The 18147-nt window shown below is 38.5% G+C and overlaps 1 protein-coding gene across 1 annotated transcript; it reads left to right on the plus strand.

Moving 5' to 3' along the window:
- The first annotated feature begins 146 nt into the window (after positions 1-146).
- On the plus strand, positions 147-16203 carry LOC139970497 (uncharacterized). The gene is made up of 4 exons (XM_071976257.1): positions 147-432; positions 10118-10193; positions 11243-11557; positions 12592-16203. The coding sequence occupies exons 1-4, from the start codon at positions 421-423 to the stop codon at positions 12609-12611; spliced, it is 423 nt and encodes a 140-aa protein (XP_071832358.1). The 5' UTR covers positions 147-420; the 3' UTR covers positions 12612-16203.
- Positions 16204-18147: the final 1944 nt, after the last annotated feature.

Below are 18147 nucleotides of genomic sequence, written 5' to 3' on the forward strand. Positions count from 1 at the left end.
TATATATATATATATATATATATATATCGATCTCAACATGTTACAATTCCATGATATGACCATATCGAACCCAAATACAATATGTCATTACGTCTATTAACATTTATGGAATGCTTTCTCATCCGTAATATTTGAACATCGATTTTGAACGAGAATAAAATATTGATTGTGCTTTCATATGATAAGACATTCTTATTTGCTATGTTAATACTTGGTCTACTTTTCTTATGCTACAAACACTGTACGTATTGGACAACATTATCAATTCTGGATGAAAAATTAACAAAGTAAGTACGTATACAAAGTCGTTAGTCGCATACATAGCTCGAACAGGTTTCAACCGGCTAACACAAAGTCAGAAACTAGAAAGGATTTGATTGAAGCATATACACCACCAGAGACAGAATTGGCAGAGACAGAATGGGCAGACAGGTAAATATAGTTATTCAAGTAAACTTTCTAAGTTCGTTTTGATACATTTTTCGATTTTTACCTTGGCGCTTGTGTCGAGCTGCCGTGTGGAGAATGGTTCTTGTAGTCATGATTTTCTCATGTTTTTTTCTTTGTTTAAGTGTTTTAACTTGTGTTTACGTGTGGGTGGATGTCTTTCAGAGGAAGAACTTACCCTTGTAATGTGACTTTGCAAGAAATTCGTAATATTTTTTGAGTTGTTGCAGAACATTTATTTGTTACACCATAGGTATGGTCCTATATGTATTTACGATATACCTTACAATGGCCTATACTAGCATAATGAACGTTAGTAGTAGTATATAAAACATTATTACAAACCGTAGCCTATACCATAGCTCACGGACATTTCGTAATATTTGTAAAGGAATGAACGACTTCACAATAGAGTCACGGTTGATGAACAAGAATACAGAAGAGTCGATTATACAACAATACAGGGGTACCTGAGCAGGAACACATACACAGATAAAGCATACACAGAAATCTAATTTAAGCTTACCTGACGGGTTGATTGCAAATGTATACAATTTACAAGGGAAAATCTTACATCTGGAACAGACAATATTGAACTTGAAAAACTTGTGTTTTATAACGCTACAAGAAACGAAACTACAGAATATGGACAAGGAATGGCACAATGAGAGACCACAACACAGACTGCCGGATGAGGCACTACGCATCGAGGATTAGTTTATGTTTCTGCTAACGGAGGAGGACTTATTACATATATTGCTAAGGACTGGTCAGTCAGTTGCCCGAAAGTATGTTCTACTCTATCAACGCCGGATATTGAACTCACTGCTAAAAGAGCAAGTCCACGCTCTCTTCCTAGTGATGTATCAAATGTTACCATAATTAATGTGTATACAAGACCATCATCTAACTTCTCTCTGGCTGAAGTCAAGAAATGTTAAGTAAAAGTAATAAGAAGCGTTTAAAAAATAGGACGAACTATGGAACTCACTAAAGTGAGTACTTTTAACGTATCTGACGAGTAGAAATCCTCCTTTCAGCAACATAATTGTGTACAACCACGCCGAGCCATAAGTAAACATTTGTTACACTCTTTGGGTACGAAGTCACGCTTGATGATATCAGCATAATTAAAACACAAATAAGCTTTACATGCAAGGTACTGGTCTTGCACAACGAAAGTCGGGTGTACTGGTTTTGTACTGTGATATTACCTTACAATGGCCTATACTAGCATAACGAACGTTAGTAGTAGTATAGAAATCATTAGTACAAACCATATAGCATATACCATAACTAGCAGACATTGAAAGAATGCATATATGTTAGGACGAGGTAACTCATTATCATGAGTTAAAAATAAAAACTGTGTTGTCTTTATTAGCCTTCGCACCATTTAACCTCATGGGCTCAACATTCAGTAAGGACATGACTAACCTATCTTCTGCTTCCCCCTCCCACCCTGTTCTCCTCTGTCACCCCTCTACTCCCAGCCCTCTTTCGCCTATTTTCTCCTCACTTATCCTGTCTTTGTCCTTTTGCAGTTTCTTCCCTACCCTCTTCCCTTAACTTTCCTTTTTACTTCTACAGTTTATATCCTACCTCTCCTCTTCCCCCTGTTGGTTCCTTTCATTTCTTTCTTCTCTCCACCCATTGTCAACTAATTCTCTTACATCAATCTCTTTTGTGTTCACCTTGCTCATTGTCCTATCTGTATTCTGTGTTTGTAGTTTGGCCCTTGTAGTTTCTGTTACTTGTCATTCAGCCTCTGTAGAAGATTCTCTTAGGATCGAACGTCAGGCCCACTTACTTTTACACATTATTATGTATTTAGTCTTTATTAAGTGACACTATCTACGAGGGTGGAACTGGATTAGATTAATTGATCACGGAAGTCATCAGCCTCAGAATGTTTCCTGTTAAGTTTCATCAAATTTAAAATCGAGCGCAACAGCTTCAATCAGAATCGATGTATATATTACGTAATATCATAGCATATAAATATGTGTATTTTAGAGTCATGTCTGAACATGTATCGTATCGCATGAACTAACAATGTATCACAACACACCGCGACAGTTCACATCACACCATCGCATTGCACTACTTCACAAAACATCTCATAGCATTAAATATAGTCATGCTCCATTGGATTACTGATGTCAATATATATAAAGACATGTTGCCAAACATTATTGATTAAATGTTTGAAATATAGGCAAGCTCAATTACTTATGAAACCTTTGAATACAGAATACACGCTCTATTGCATTTGTAACGAGGCAACAGAACGGTTGCCATCGTATTATTTTAATTGAACGTATTTTTATACACGTATAGCAAGCAGTATTGTGATACGGCTTCTTGTAAATGTCGTTTAATCGAGGCTTAAGTCATGTGTTGAATTGCCAGGGTTATGTTCAGGTAGTCGCTCGTTACTTAGTTATCGAACAGGGGCGTATCCAGGGGGGGCGCAACAGGCGCGCGCCCCCCTATTGGCCGTCACCAAAAAAAAAAAAGTTTAGCAAAAAGAAAAAAAAAATTGATGACGACCTTTATGTGAGATGTCGGTGATCGCTCAACCCCCCCCCCCTCCCGTATGCTTTATTTTTTGTTTGCCAAAAAAAGGTTCTGGCGAAGTTCGGCGGCATAATAGTTTTAGAAACATAGACGGTAATTGTGTTTGTATTATCACTATAAACACTAAGTGACATGCCAGCCATACTAAATTGTGCATTTTGTGTCCATATTTACTGGAAATGTTGCTTATTATTAAGGTCGAAAAATGGATCACATATGGCCATGGGCGGCGATCCTGGGGGGAGGGGGGATATATCCCTCCATGAAAATGGGTGGAGGGGATGTAATACACCATATCCCCCCCCCCACCAAATGCCAGGGATAAGAATATTTTCATGCCTACATTTATGCATCTTCGTTAATGTACGGCCCTTTTTTAGCTTCATTTCTCGCCTACCATAAACGCAGTGCGATCTTTTCAAATAAAGCGTCTTTATAAAGCAAGAATAGTTGACTGTAGGCTTCATTGGCCCTATAACAACAAAATGTATTATTGCGCCCACGGTATTGATATAGTACATATATGCACCCTCATAGTATTCATATAGGCCCTATAGTAGGCCTACACACGTACATGTTCCCTCGAACAGCTGAGAATCTCATGTTACCAGGGTAATGCTTTATACACGTTTCACCTGGATGCCCTAGCAATCGGTACCTAGGAATGTAACTATGTGTAATTGTGTATTGCATGTGTATAGGCCTATAATAGCCTGCATGAGGCCATTTTCTTCATCGAATAATATAAAAGAGCTCTCGAACATTCTAACGTTGCGCCTGAAACAAGATTGACAGGGGCAATTTTCCCAAAATAACAACCGAAATTAAAAAAAAAGTATTTTGGATCCTGATTATGAGATATTTCGGACATGACATCCCTATTTTAAAGTTGGGTATATGCCGCTTGGAAACCTCGGGAAGTGCCGTTTCCGGCCATCTAGAGGGTTTTTTAATCCCAAAATTTTCTTGTACGCTTCGCGCCAACTCATGGTGGCGCTACGCTTAGATAGTCAACAAGGTCATATCCCCCCCCCCCCACTCGGAAGTACGGATCGCCGCCCATACATATGACACCATTTTGCATTTCAGCCCTTCTTCGAAAGCAAAAATTGTACACCGCTCCCCTTAGACCCATCCCCCAGGACGGCGATCATTCATGCCTGACGCCCCCCCCCCCTATTGGAAAATCCTGGATACGCCCCTGATCGGAGCTGTGTCGCTTTTGATGTGCCCGGATGGTTTCCCAGGGAGGTTCTTCTACAATTGCATTGTTTGTTAAGGCGGTGCTAGTGTCAGTTGATTAGTACTATAAAGTTGACGGACTTCTATTGGATGAACTTTGAAGGAATATAAGGGTGTTTAACATTTGTTAATATTGGAAACAGTGCTTTGGGTGCAGGAGGACAGGTATAGTATAAAAGAGCGTGTCGGTTGACGCGCGGCTCTCCCTCTCTCTCTCTTCACTCTGCTGCTGTACCAATTATATCATCGGTTGTGTTCTGTGCTGCAGAGTACACCGTATACGTTTTCCGTACTTTGAAGTTTTCTCAATGTGTTCAAGTTGCAATAACTTAACTTGTACGCTAGTAGTAGTAAATTGAGTCTCGTCCATCCAATATGCTCAGTGATTAACCTCCGCGATCACGACCTTGCGCAAGGTTTATTGCTTCCTCGAAATTGTTAACGGGCCTTCCTACTGGTTTAGCAGTAGGTCTCAATGCTTCTCTTAAAGCAACGTTTGCTGGAGCGTCCTCCTGGAGTCTTGCTACATGACCGACAAATATCAATCTTCTTTATGCGACTATGGATGACCAAAAGTGTTTGGTTGGTTTCATCGTAGAGCTCATCGTTTGATAAACAATTGTTATTGGTCCATCTAATGTTGAGAATATTACGAAGTAGTCTCCTTTGAACAGTGTCAATTTTGCGATCAAGATCTTTCGTTGTGCTCCACAGTTCGCAATTGTACAAAAACATACTCTTTAATAAAGCCTCGAAAATCCTAAGCTTAATTTTTTCGGCTTCTGTTTTTGCTTTTGAAAATACTTGACAGTGTGTTGAAAGCACCGTTGGTTATACCAATTCTTCGGTTGATATCTTCTTCGGTCCCCAGCAAGCTTCCAACAGATTAATTAACACTTCCTCTACCTTTCATTTCCTTTTCTTGTGATTGAAAATTTCTCAGTTTTTGTGCAATTGATTTTCAGATTCCTTCCTGCCAGTTTCTCAGAAACTCGTTTTCGATATCTTGCAGTATATGCTGACCAGTTGATGCCCAAGAGATATCATCAGCGTATTGTTGGTCTACTGTGACAAAAAAAAGAAAGAATTAGTGGTTGTGCTGTAAGCGTGATCAGCTAACTGATATGGCAGGATAACTGCATCGATATCATTATCATCTGATTACAAAGAGTTGGCTAGATAAGTTATAAAAAATAGTGCGCTTGCACTATCTCCTTGTGGTGAACCAATGTTAGTGTTTAAAGGAAGTCAGAGTTTGCTCTCTAGTTTAACGGTGTAGGAGACATTAGCAGTGATATCAGGTGAAGTTCGACGTTGTCAAGAGTCTGTTCTAAGTCCTTAAGTAAAGATCCTCTTTGAATTGTGTCGAACGCCTTGCTCATATCTAGCATCAATAGATTTATAGTGTAACCTATGGATGTTATAGCTTTTTCTGCTAGCACTTTAAAAGCGAAGACAAGTTCAGCTGTGCGACGTCCTGAAGTGTAGGCAGTTTGGTTAATGGGGAGGATATGCTCATCAATTGACGGACGAATCCTCCTGGCCACACAAACCGCAAGAATTTTCCCCAGAGTTGAAAATAAAATGACTGGTCTTAAGTTTTCTGAAAGACCTTTAGTCTTTCCAGGCTTTTGGATAGGAGTTAGGATTCCTTGTTTAATGCCAATTGGGAATCTCCTGATTCGGCTATACTATTTAAGATATTTGATATGTGTTTGTGGGTGCATGTTCGGCTGTGACTTTGTCACAACCTGGGGTTTTATTATTTTTTAAGGATGAGACTGCTCGTTTAATTTCATCTTCATCAAAGGTCGTGTTTAGTTTTTCAGGAAACACGTTTGGCTTAGGCTGCATGGGAAATTGCAGTTAAAAATATTTTCGAAATGTTTGCTGATTTCTTTAACTTTTGCGTTGGTATCTCTCATGTGTTTATCGCCAATTTTAACTGTAATGGGGTCTCTCTTACTTTTTTTGTTGTACTACTCTTATTGCTTTAAAGAAACGGTGGGAGTCATCCTTGCAATTTTCAATTTCGGAAATTTCGTCAATTAATTTTTGTTCATGCATGGGCAGTTTTGATTAGAAAATGTTGTTGTTTAATTATTTAGTTCCTTTAAGTTTTTAACTCTCTCTTTTGATCATTATCTTTACAGTTGTCAATTTGGAGTCTAAGGTCTTTTTGTTTCTTGGATAAGTTTGCAATTTTAGCATTATAAAAACGTACTTTTTTTGTGGGCGGATTTAAGTTTTGGGCATTGTCTAAACAAATTGTTGACAGTTCATTCCAATAAGTAGCAGGTGATTGGGAAAAATTGGCTTCGTTTAATCTCTTACTTACGATTTCATTATAGTCAATTTTGTTTGATTTAAGATGGCAGGAATTACTACTTTCAACAGTCTTATTGACTGGTTAAATTTGTCTTCTTGTGAGTTATTTAGGGTGAAACTACTTATAATGATTTTGTGATCAGTGTTAATATGAAGGCAATTTTAAGCTCGAGCATCAATATTAATTGATTTGAAGTTTAATGGGGCTATATGATATAGTCATTTTGGCTTCTGATAGGGTTTCTGTGATTATTAGGTATAAAATTACTTGTATAAGTGTTGATATGCTCAAGTTTGTGTTTGTAGAATGTATTACAAATATAGATCGTTACGCACAATTAGGGCTGTTAAGAAATCACCATTAGTGTGTTGCCAGTGGTGTATTTTCCAATATGTTTAGGAAAGAAAGGATTTGATGAGCCAACTATTGCATTGAAATCACCACATATAATTACTTCTTTTTGACAGTATTTAGTAGATTTTCAAGATTTTGTTAAAATTGTTCGGTTTCTTCAGGATTCTTATAAGTTATTACTGATATAGGGGCATTGGCAATAATAATATGTAGTGAGTGGAGTTTGTTATTATAAGTTCCATAAATCGTCAGCAGAGCAAGGCGATCGGATATGGTTTTAAAAACACACCCATTTCCTCTCTTAACAAAGGAACCTACACTGTGATCAGGTGCGTATCCAGGGGGGGGCGTTGGGGGCGCGCGCCCCCCCGGGTAAGAAAAAGAGGAGAGAAAAAAAGAGAAGAAAAAAGGAAGAAAGAGGGAAAAAAAGAGGAGGAGGAGGAGAGGAAGGAAGGAAGGGAAAAGAAAAAGAAGAAGGAGAGAAAAAGGAGAAAGGGAGGAAGCAGAAGATAAACGCCAAGACACCGGGAAGAGAAAGAGGAACAGTCATAGCGCTGCGCTGAACCTAGTATTACATACACATGGTCGGGTAGCCAGTGACGGATCGAGGATTTCGAAAGGGGCGTACGCCTCACCCTACCCCTTACACCGACAACTCCATTTTTGACGTTTCCATCTTTCCTCTCTCACTAATGTATCATATATATACTATATATGGTCTACCATAACGCGCGTGTGTATATGGACGCCTTAAACAATTGTGCTATGAAACCAACTGTGGCTGGTCTCGAACTCGACCGAGGCGTCGGGGAACATGACGCATTTCGGGAATGGGGCGACCGCCGCCCCCTCCCCCCCCCCCCGAGCATATATTTTTTATGATATCGCTAGTCAATTCGAAATAGAAAATGCTTAGATGCAACTTACAAGGCATGGGAAGTGTCATTTCCAGCGATCTCGGAGGCATTTTCGAGCAAAATGTTCTTGTACGCTTCGCGCCAACCCATCGCGGCGCTACGCTTAGATAGTTTGCCAACAGGCTTCGCCCCTCCCTTGGCAAATTATTCGCTACGCACCAGATCGAATTTGTAAAGCAAACAGCAGATATCACATCATATTAGTGAGCATGAAAATGGCGTTCCAAGATGAAGAACCTCAAAACTGTTTGTGTGTAGTGAAAGGCGAAGGAGCCCAATTTGATTTGGGGAGCTGTAACGACTTCCCCGAAAAATATAACAAAAATTATAAAAAAATATAACATAATCAACATTGTTAATGTCAATATCATATAAGCAAGCATCGGTTATTACTTCGCATGACATCATGTACCGTACGGTCACTGATAGTTGCGCAGTATACCGCTGGATGCTCATATAAACAACGTTTTGTCCTATGTAGATTGAGAAAAAGCATGGAGGTCCAATTATGTCAAAACTCTTTTACATTAGTAATGGCGAATTAGTCGGCCAAGCTTAGAACTTTATTTTAATTACCAAGGAGAAAAAAATATATATATGAATATATAAATATGCAGTAGCTTGCCCGAATCTTTTTCAAATTTTGCCCGAAAATTCTGTGGAGAGCGTTTTATGTTATCTGTTTTGTGACATTAATATTAATAAAGGCCTTATAATTTTCTTAATTAGCATCATGCTGCCCGAATATTTCCGTGTAACACCACCGTAAGCGCAGCTCATCTGGGCTACCACGCTTTTTGCACTATCATCTAAAACTTTTTCTAAGTAGTCAACTGTATACCTGGACATCCCCGACATGAGTGTATATAAGAAACGTTTTCTTGTTCATGGATGGTGGGGGGGGGGGGTAGTGCCTACAAGCCTAGAAGTACAGGTTTATCATATTCTTTGTTATTTTTTATATTTTTTTGTGAGACAAATTGCAGTCTCACCCGACACAGCGATATTATCCCGCCTACAATTGAACAATGTATGTTTTTCTGGAAGTAGCTGAGTACTGTGTTAAAATAATAAATATCGGTAACTAAATAGGAGCCTAAAAAATATACTGTCCTATTTTTCCCCTTCAAAGTGATGTTACCATTTTTTCTTCTTCTAATTTACTAAATTTTTGGGGGAGTGTTAATTTCTAAGATGTGAGATTATAAAATAAAGAATGTTTAGATGCAACTTGCAAGGCCTCAGAAGTGCCATTTCCGGCAATCTGAGAGGCATCTTTTGCCAAAAAATTTCTTGTACGCTACGCGCCAACCGATGGTGGCGCTCCGCTTAGGAACTTTCGGGCACAAAAGTTTCTGCCCCCCCCCCAAACTGAAATGGTCCCGTACGCCTATGATCATACTTCCCTCTACTCGTGCAATTTTGACCAGTCTGTTAGGGGTTCAGGGAGGTTTTTTATATTGGTTGTCCATAGATGAAATTTTTTGCAACATTATGGGTATGTTTTGAAGTGAGTTTAATCACGACAAATGTGAATTTTGAAATTCTGAACAAAAAATGGGCTTATAACCTGAGGCTGTCGGGTATTGTGGGCCGCGACGTAGAATCACCTACAAAAAGCAATGATCCACAGGAGACGCGATGAGGTCGAACATGATGTGTGACTGGTGAAAATCTTCAAAAAGGTTATGGATGGGAAAAAACTATTGGGAAATAATTGGTTCCCAGGCAAAAGTGTACATCTGGTTGGTCATTTTCAAGCCCGAGAAGTGTCATTTCCGGTGATCTGAGGGGGTATCAAAACCAGAAATTTTCTTGTACGCTGCACGCCAACCGATGGTGGCGCTCCGCTTAGATAGTAATTCGCGCCCCCCGGGTTAGAAAATCCTGGATACACGCCTGGTGATATGAATTACTACAAGCTGCTTTAAAAATGTACATGAACTGGATTGATCTGGCCTTAGTACTTTGACATCATCTGGACCTCTAATCTTTGTTTCTTGTTAGGCGGTGATGTCAAGATATTTGAATATTGACAGGCTCCATTGAAATTACTGATGCAACCTTTGAATAAAGACACGGCATCATGCATTAATGATGCAATATTTGGATATAGACACGCACCTTGTATTCGTTATTCTGTATGCAATTTGAAAGTGCGCTACTCAATAATAATTCGTTTTCTTTGAAACAGTTGGGATTTACATAAATATTTAAATTTACTTCCCTTACCTCTGTCCAATTACAGAACGCCAAAATGAAGATCGTTATCATTTTGGCTGTGGCTACGGTGGCTGTATGCTCCGATGCCTACTCCTTATCAGGTAAGGGACGTTGTGGGCGTGCCCGCCGAAAACAACTTGTTTAGATAATCTTCCATATTCTATGTGCCCGTTGAAGCGTCTACCACATATAACATCCCTATATCTCGATGTGAGAGTATATCATCAATTTGCATTTACTTTAGCAATATATAAAGTTTTTCCATGATTTCCAGTACGGTACCTGTTTTAATACAATTATTCTTTTTACTGGTTTATGTGAAATGTGTAAAACGATATAGCCCTAGTTACTGCGGGTGTGTGTGTGTGTGTTTAGAGATAATTCACGCAATGTTTGGCTGAGACAATATCGTAATGATTTTATAAGGATATTATGACACTCATAGAACTGATGATTATTTAGCATATATATATATATATATATATATATATATATATATATATACATATATATATATACATATACATATATATATATATATATATATATATATATATATATAGCGTATATCACGCAATCTGAAGACTACAACTGCATGGACGCGTATCTCAAATAATTGTGGTACCATCTCGCCAGCAGAATCGTTTTCGAAACTATCTGTTTTCACCAAACAAAGTATTTTCCCCACTAATCTATACTTGTGTCAAAATATTGACATTATGGTTGTTTAGCGGCAGTTTATAGGCCCCATTTTTGGTAACTTCTTTTCACCTGTTGTCAACTGTTGTCATGGACGTCAGTAGGAAACACAATCTAGACGGGGGTTGGGAGGGGTGGGGATGGTGGGGATGGTGGGGAGGGGTGGGGAGGGGTTGTGGGGAGGGCAAAACTCACTTTGGACACTCGATAATCGGTTAATAGTCTAAAGAATTGCCGGCTAAACGGTTAATAATTGAAATGAATTAACGGTTGGTTGGCTCACTGTCAAAATTGAGCAGGTTGACCATAATTTTAGTGAGAGAGCACGGTCTTTGGTAGTTTTACTACTTTGATCCCTCTGTCCCCAACCATAGCCTTTGCGGACGCCTGTTACTGCTGAAGTTTAGAAAAATACATGCAATTTGTTTCTGTGTTTTTTTTACACCGAAAGACCCATCGGTGTTTTCCGCCAAGGAATGTGCCGAATGCAGTGATGACTGTGAAATACCAGCTGTGAGAGGTAAAGGAAGTTTGACGTGCGTTGCGGAATCTTCATCGGTTACGAATATAACCTGTACTGTGATGGATCCCAAGAATATCTACGTTACAAGCCTGACTTCTTCCCCAAGATCAGAAGGACCAGGAATGGGAAGACTAAGAATACTGTACGAACTAACTCACAACAGCAAGAAGGGCTCATTCCATTGTATGTTTGCTGATCCAACAGAAGCATCGAAAGAATGCACCATCACTGCAGTATATAAAAGTTAGTACCCCACTTTTACAACTCTCTCCCCTCACCTCCCATCCCTCCCTCTCTAAATTGACCGTTGCAAATGATTCCCCCGTCCCACACTCTACCCAAGCCGCGGCGTATTACTGCTTTAATCAATTAAAGGGATTTCCGATCTGCCTGTAAACATATGTATACAGGAAACCATTTAACCATTCGGCCGGGGACTTCCTGAACTGCATGACGAAATGTGAGGAGCTGCTCACTTGGTCGATTTAATCAAATGCACAAGTCCTTTTGTTGTTTGATCATACATAGACCGGGATCATACAGGTTAAGAGTAGACCTACACCCTTCTCTATGAGCGTATCTGCTTCTACGTCCACGTGTGATCATTGCGTATATAAAGTGATGGTATAAATAATGCCATCATAAATATTGTCCTCAAGTTGAGAATGCTGAAATAATGTAAACATACTTGCCCTCGAAATGTATGTCTAGATGTAAAGAAGATTAATTATCAGATCATAACTGTGTCCTTACTTATTTCGGTAATAAAATGCCATATCATTAAATGTGACTGAAAAAAAAAGTATCATTTTGAGCATTTACCGTACACACTAAGCCATTTTGCAACATAATTTAGAGCAATACTAATGAACTTTAAAGTTTGAAGTGATAAAACTAGACTCCCACAACTCCCACCTCCTCCAACACACACACCATTCACAACATATGCATTTGAGTTAAAGTACGGTATCGCCTTCTCCATATCTTTTAATCATAAAATATTTCATGCTAGATGCAAGCGATGATTGTATACATAGGAAAATAAATAGTCAAACCGTATCACATGTAAAGAGGTAAACATATAAAGATGGACTAAATATCAGTGACATAAAGAAGAAGAAACATTTGTGAGAAAGTCTCATCAAACAAACATGAAATAAATCCACATGTAAAGCCTTCTAATGCTGAATGAATTAGTGACTTTCATTAATTATATTGTAGTCTATTGTGTTCCATTCCTGCCTTTATCTTTCTTTCGTTTTCTGTTTATTTTCTAGCTCTAAATGATGAGTTGTAAAGCCTTACGATTCAACGACCATAAGACGTCCATTCGTCATAACCTTCCTGGCTTTCCGGTGGCACAATTTTACAGTCTCCCGATCTTAGGGTTATGATTGATTTACATACCGTAACTTACCGAAAAGAATAGAGGTCCAATTAATTTTCCGACTGCAGACTTAACACAAATAACACTATCTAAAGGTCTGGGAGTATTAAACAAGTTCAATTTTCATCGGACAGTGTAGGTTTACCACCAGCCTGATAAAGCCAAATTTTTTTTTTATTGGATTTCATTGTAATGCGTAATTTTCCTTTGTAATCTGTAATTTGACACCATAGCAACATTGTATATCACATGACTAAAACGCGCGAGATACCTATAATGTGAACGCACGAATTTTCAATATTAGTTGAGTGTGTTTAAATATTAGTATATCACACTGTCAGCTGATAACATTGCAGAAGAAAAGTTCAGGGAACCTAATATGTTTTTTTCTTACTCGACGGATGGGCTTTGGTTGAAATGTTTCATCTCAGGAAATAATTATAGGCAATATGGACAGTGCAATCAAATATACAGCTATTAAGGCCTACATGTTCATACACATGCACGCTAACGCACACAGGTGAATACATTTGGAAGATAACCATTTAGTGTTGGGTGTGTTAGTTTAGTGGTTAACGCCGGTGCCGTTCAATCATAAGGTCCCCAGTTCGAGTCACTCCATGATTTTATGTATGTCGTCCAGTTACAGAGTTGTTGACAATTGACAATTCATAATCATGGACGTTAAATATGAATGTAAGAGACTGACTTCGGTCAGCTTGCGGGTTTGATAAGCCAATGAGGATTCGTCGCGAGTTCCTGCTTGGAGGAGGATCGAAAATACATACATAACCGTTACCTGTGGTAAACTCTTATCATACATATAGGCATACAAGTTCAAATATATTCTTATTTGTAATGCAGAGATTTATCTACAATGTTGTGATAACCATAGTTCAAAGCTAGTTAATTTGGTATTTTACTTCCAGACGATGAATTCACAGGGTGATTTGAAAAAGATTATAGCTTGAGTATATGATACAACGACTTGGCCTTTGTAAAGACATACGATATAATTAATCTGGCAAGCCGTATACGTGCCTTAATATGCAGCTTAACTGACAGATTGAACTCCGTTACTAAATATTTCCCCCAAACGAAGTGCACCGTACGTTAAAAGGCAAGCGCTAAGGCTTCCTTTGGCGAACTCAGAGCATTCCTTTTACTAAGCTTGTTACCAGTGTTTTTTTGTTTTTTTAGCGCCGTCATTTCGGTATCAACAGACACTTATCCCCGGCTCTTTCGTCCGAAAAAAATGTTAGAATTTTACGTCGCGATATATATTACAGCGTGTTTATTTGATTTAAATGAAACATATTTATAGTTTATTCTTATGATTGAATTGTGGTACAGTAACTTTTACGGGGAAAATATTCATGAACGTGTCTTTTATGAAATAAATCATAATTTGTTTTTGCGATTGTTTTCAAATTGTATCTGCTGAAATAATACGCCATCCTGCATTAATTCAGCACTATTTTACAATGTAAATTGACATCATTGCACAGTAGTGTACAATATTTGTTCAAAGGTTAAAATGTACGTCAAGAAGTTTATGTATATGTTATATGTTTATATTAGGCCTATATTAAAAGTTTTTCACATTCTCATGCGTGTTGGTGTGACCGTGTGGGTTATACGTTAATGTGAGAGGGGCGTTAGAAGGAGAGCTGATATCTAAGACATAAGTACCACTTAAGCATCGTAGCATAGAGGCAGACGAACAACTCATTCATATCACTAACTATTTAACCCCACCTCCGCCTTCCCTACCGCCCTATTTCCTTTTAACGAGCATAGTATTCAGTTGCACGTTATACCATTTCTATAAAAGTCAAAACACCGTCAGTAAAAGTACTTCAACAATATTTTTATTGTAACAACTCTGAAATTTGATTTAAGGAGGAAGCCTTGCAATTGACTGACAAACGTTAAGGTGAGAGGGAATTGGATTATCACCATTCCCTTTAGCGATATATGTCCCGTTTGAATGAGGGGTGGGGGAGTTATATCAGTCACCAGAACGACACGGGATGGAGGGGTTGTCGTTACCGCGCACAAATAGTCTCCTTCATTATCCCAGCCTCACAGGGTGTTCACTCGGACACTTTCAATGTTTCTGTAATCTGTATGTATGCTTTCTCTATGCTTTCTGTGTGCTTTCAGTATATATGCTTTCTGTATGCTTTTTATATGCGTTCTGTATGCTTTCTGTATGCTTTTTGTATGCCTTCTTGGGTCCACGAATAGGAAACCAGAACCATAAAATCGCAAATAAAATGTCGAAAATGGATTTATAAGCAAAGTTATTCATACATAAATTAAACATATCAAACTTAAAAACAATTATGATTCTAGAGTTTTCTTGGGTCTGCACCTGGCAACTACCAATCCATAGCGATGAAGCAAATGTGAATGAAAATATGTTCTTGCGAGTTTTTTAACGAAGGTTTGATTTATATTGCCCTTTAAAACCTCTTGAAATAATTTTAATTCTATCACTTAGCTTTCAATTTGATAGATTACAAAGTGCTCCGTTCATATGCTGTCCACTCGGTGAGTATAGATATAAACTGAACCCTCGTCCGATTCAACAGTGTCAACAAGGGTTGTGTAATTTTTTTAATGTAGACAGAATTTCACTCATATGCAAAATGGGAGCAGGGACATCCAGCAAGCAAGCAGGGAGAATCCCCTGCTAGGGAGAATCCCCTACTAGTGAGGAAACTTCGCCTGACCTCTGCCAATCGTAGTTCCTGTGATTGAAAGATTAAAAACGGGTGTGCCACGGTTGTATCATTCCCTTTTCTTTCGATCTAATGTCGTTAGTTTTAAATCCATAGAAAGGAAAAAGCAGCATATAGCTCTGTTATGATTGTGTAAAGTGTATTTTTTCAGAGGAAATTTCTTATAAGAATGCTTTCCCTTTTAGCTTTCCTTCCATTTCATGGCGATTAGTTCTTTGGATCAACGTAATCTCTAATCCTCCATGACTTGAAACGGAATACAAAGAACCTTTCCATAGTTCACATGTTCTCATTGGTTCTTCCTTCCTTTGACACTTACAACACTTACAATACCTTTTGTAACATGATGTTCCTTTCTTTCAAGATTAAATTTGTTGCATGAATAAATTTGGTTCAGTTGATGAAGTTAACGTTAGTTGGGGGGGGGGGGTCACTGTTGGCACATAGTCTAATTAAATATGCCGGTCCCACCCAATTTTGCATGTTTTTGATGATAAGATATATTTGCCTCAAACCGTATGAATTGAGCGTGACACAATTGCTTGTTACTCAATGGCAATATAAGATCCTAATACAAGACGATACCATGCATGGTTACGTACATAAGGTTACCCACTTTACCTAGCTACGTTTATACCTTTCATGCTTAAACCTGATTTTTTTGTCATGTCACGCCTATTTCAATGATACAACATATTTTGTGAAAAGGATTAAACAGAGTTTTGGATGAAAGACAAATAATAAGTTAAAGCAGAGTTCTGGATGAATTATGTCAATTATTTCAAACCCACACTCTATGAGAGGTGACGCAAATACCTCTTTTCAAATCAATAGGAGGAGAAAACTTAATTTTCATTCCGTTCGTTTATTTCTTTATTATAGAGATCTGATCTGAGATACAAATTTCATGGTTCAATGACGTATCGGCAAATGAAATAAGAAGGAGGGGCGGCGGTAGGGGTAGAGTAGCTACGACCTTAAAGGGATGCTATTGCCTCATATAACTTATGCTTCGATTTTAGCTGCTGATAGAGTCGACCATGTCAGAGTGTTGACTTGTATTGCACATATAAAAGCTATAAAATCATCCACAACCCCGTCCTCGTCACCGTCCCTTCCTCATTACCATTGTCTTTCAAAATGCAACAATTGTAAATAACGTTGGCTGATAATAGATCCAAATTTGATATTTAAAAAGATGATTCTAACATTTTGTATTAAACTAAATACACACTTCGTATGTGTGTGTGTGAGATGGGGGGGGGGGGGCTTTACACGCAAATACCGCAGTTTCAGAGGATCAATAAACACATCTAGTCACTTGCGGACTATAAACAGTCTTGTATTTGACAAATTCCCGATCCCCGTGTTTCCCAAATCTACTTGCATAAACTCAAAACCCTATGAATTAAGTTTCAGGTTTCGAATTACTGTGCTATTTCCAGACTTTCAGATCCCTAAATAAGATCAGTCACATGTAGTTAACGTGTTTGACTTAATAAGTATTGTCTCGTCCACATTCAAAAAGGTCTTGATATGTGAATATGTATTGTTTTTTGAAATTTCAAGCTTAATCCCAGTTCATGATCGTCTGCATAAAATATAGTTGTAAAGGGAAACAACTTACAGCATAATCTTAAGCAACCTTTTGTGAATAAGAAGATTTCACGGAATCCGTTTTTCTTTTACTGCTTGCTTCGAAGTCATCGATAGTATCGGTGCATAAGCCTATTGTACATTTACGTCTTGGAAGGAAACGACATTCTTACTGCTTGCTGCAATGTAAACAAAGACAAGCGTGAGCTTCTTGTAGATAAAGATATTCAGATCCTTTGTTCTAATGAGAGTGGTGAAACAGGAGGAATAGAGATTTCGTTGAAGGCAGTGTCGTTCACTGTTACCAATAGATTGTATACAGCCAATAATACAAATTTAAGCTCGTTAAAAGTTAACTTGACAAATGGCTCAGATGGTAGAGCAGTGGACTGATAACCCGATGAAACTGAGTTCGACTCCATCAATGGTTGGTTATACACGTTATAAATTTCTTTTTCTCTTTCAGTAGTCGACGCTGAAATCTTGATATATTAATTCAACCACATAATTTACTAGCCGATGTGGTGGCCGATGCTGTTAAGAGGGTGACGAAAAACTCATTCCTCGTCGGTCGTGTAAATCGTGGCTAGGGTTCAAGACAGGCCTCTGGCGATAATACCTTTGGCTGTAGGTATGGTACTTTTTGTGGCCTAGGATCCCGTGCCATGTCTCCCTTGTTGTCGCAAAAGAACCCGGGAGGATGCGCAGAAGGTCGGTCAAATCGACCAGAAGCGTACTAGGTGGCGTGCGTGAATCCTTGCCTTTGGCCAGAGGTGGTGACATCTCTGCGACCGGCATGCTTGCAGCCACCGTCCACTGAATACGTGGCCTGATGAGGCGCTATTCTCCTAAAAGTGAATCTACGGATGCCTTTAAGAGCCATATAATTATTTTATATTAAAAAAATCACCCTGTTTCAAACTAGCGCCATCGAATACCTTAAAAGCCGTTTTTTTTTCTTGTCACTCAACTCTGAAGGTGGAATGGATTTTATTGTATTGGTTATTTGTGGTAGGCCAAGCAACACATTCAAACGGTTATGCGGTTCACAAGGGTTTGCAGGAACTTAATTAAACTCATTGTTTGACATAAATGTGTTGGTA

The sequence above is a fragment of the Apostichopus japonicus genome, chromosome 8, assembly GCF_037975245.1.
Source record: "Apostichopus japonicus isolate 1M-3 chromosome 8, ASM3797524v1, whole genome shotgun sequence".
Classification (NCBI taxonomy): domain Eukaryota; kingdom Metazoa; phylum Echinodermata; class Holothuroidea; order Aspidochirotida; family Stichopodidae; genus Apostichopus; species Apostichopus japonicus.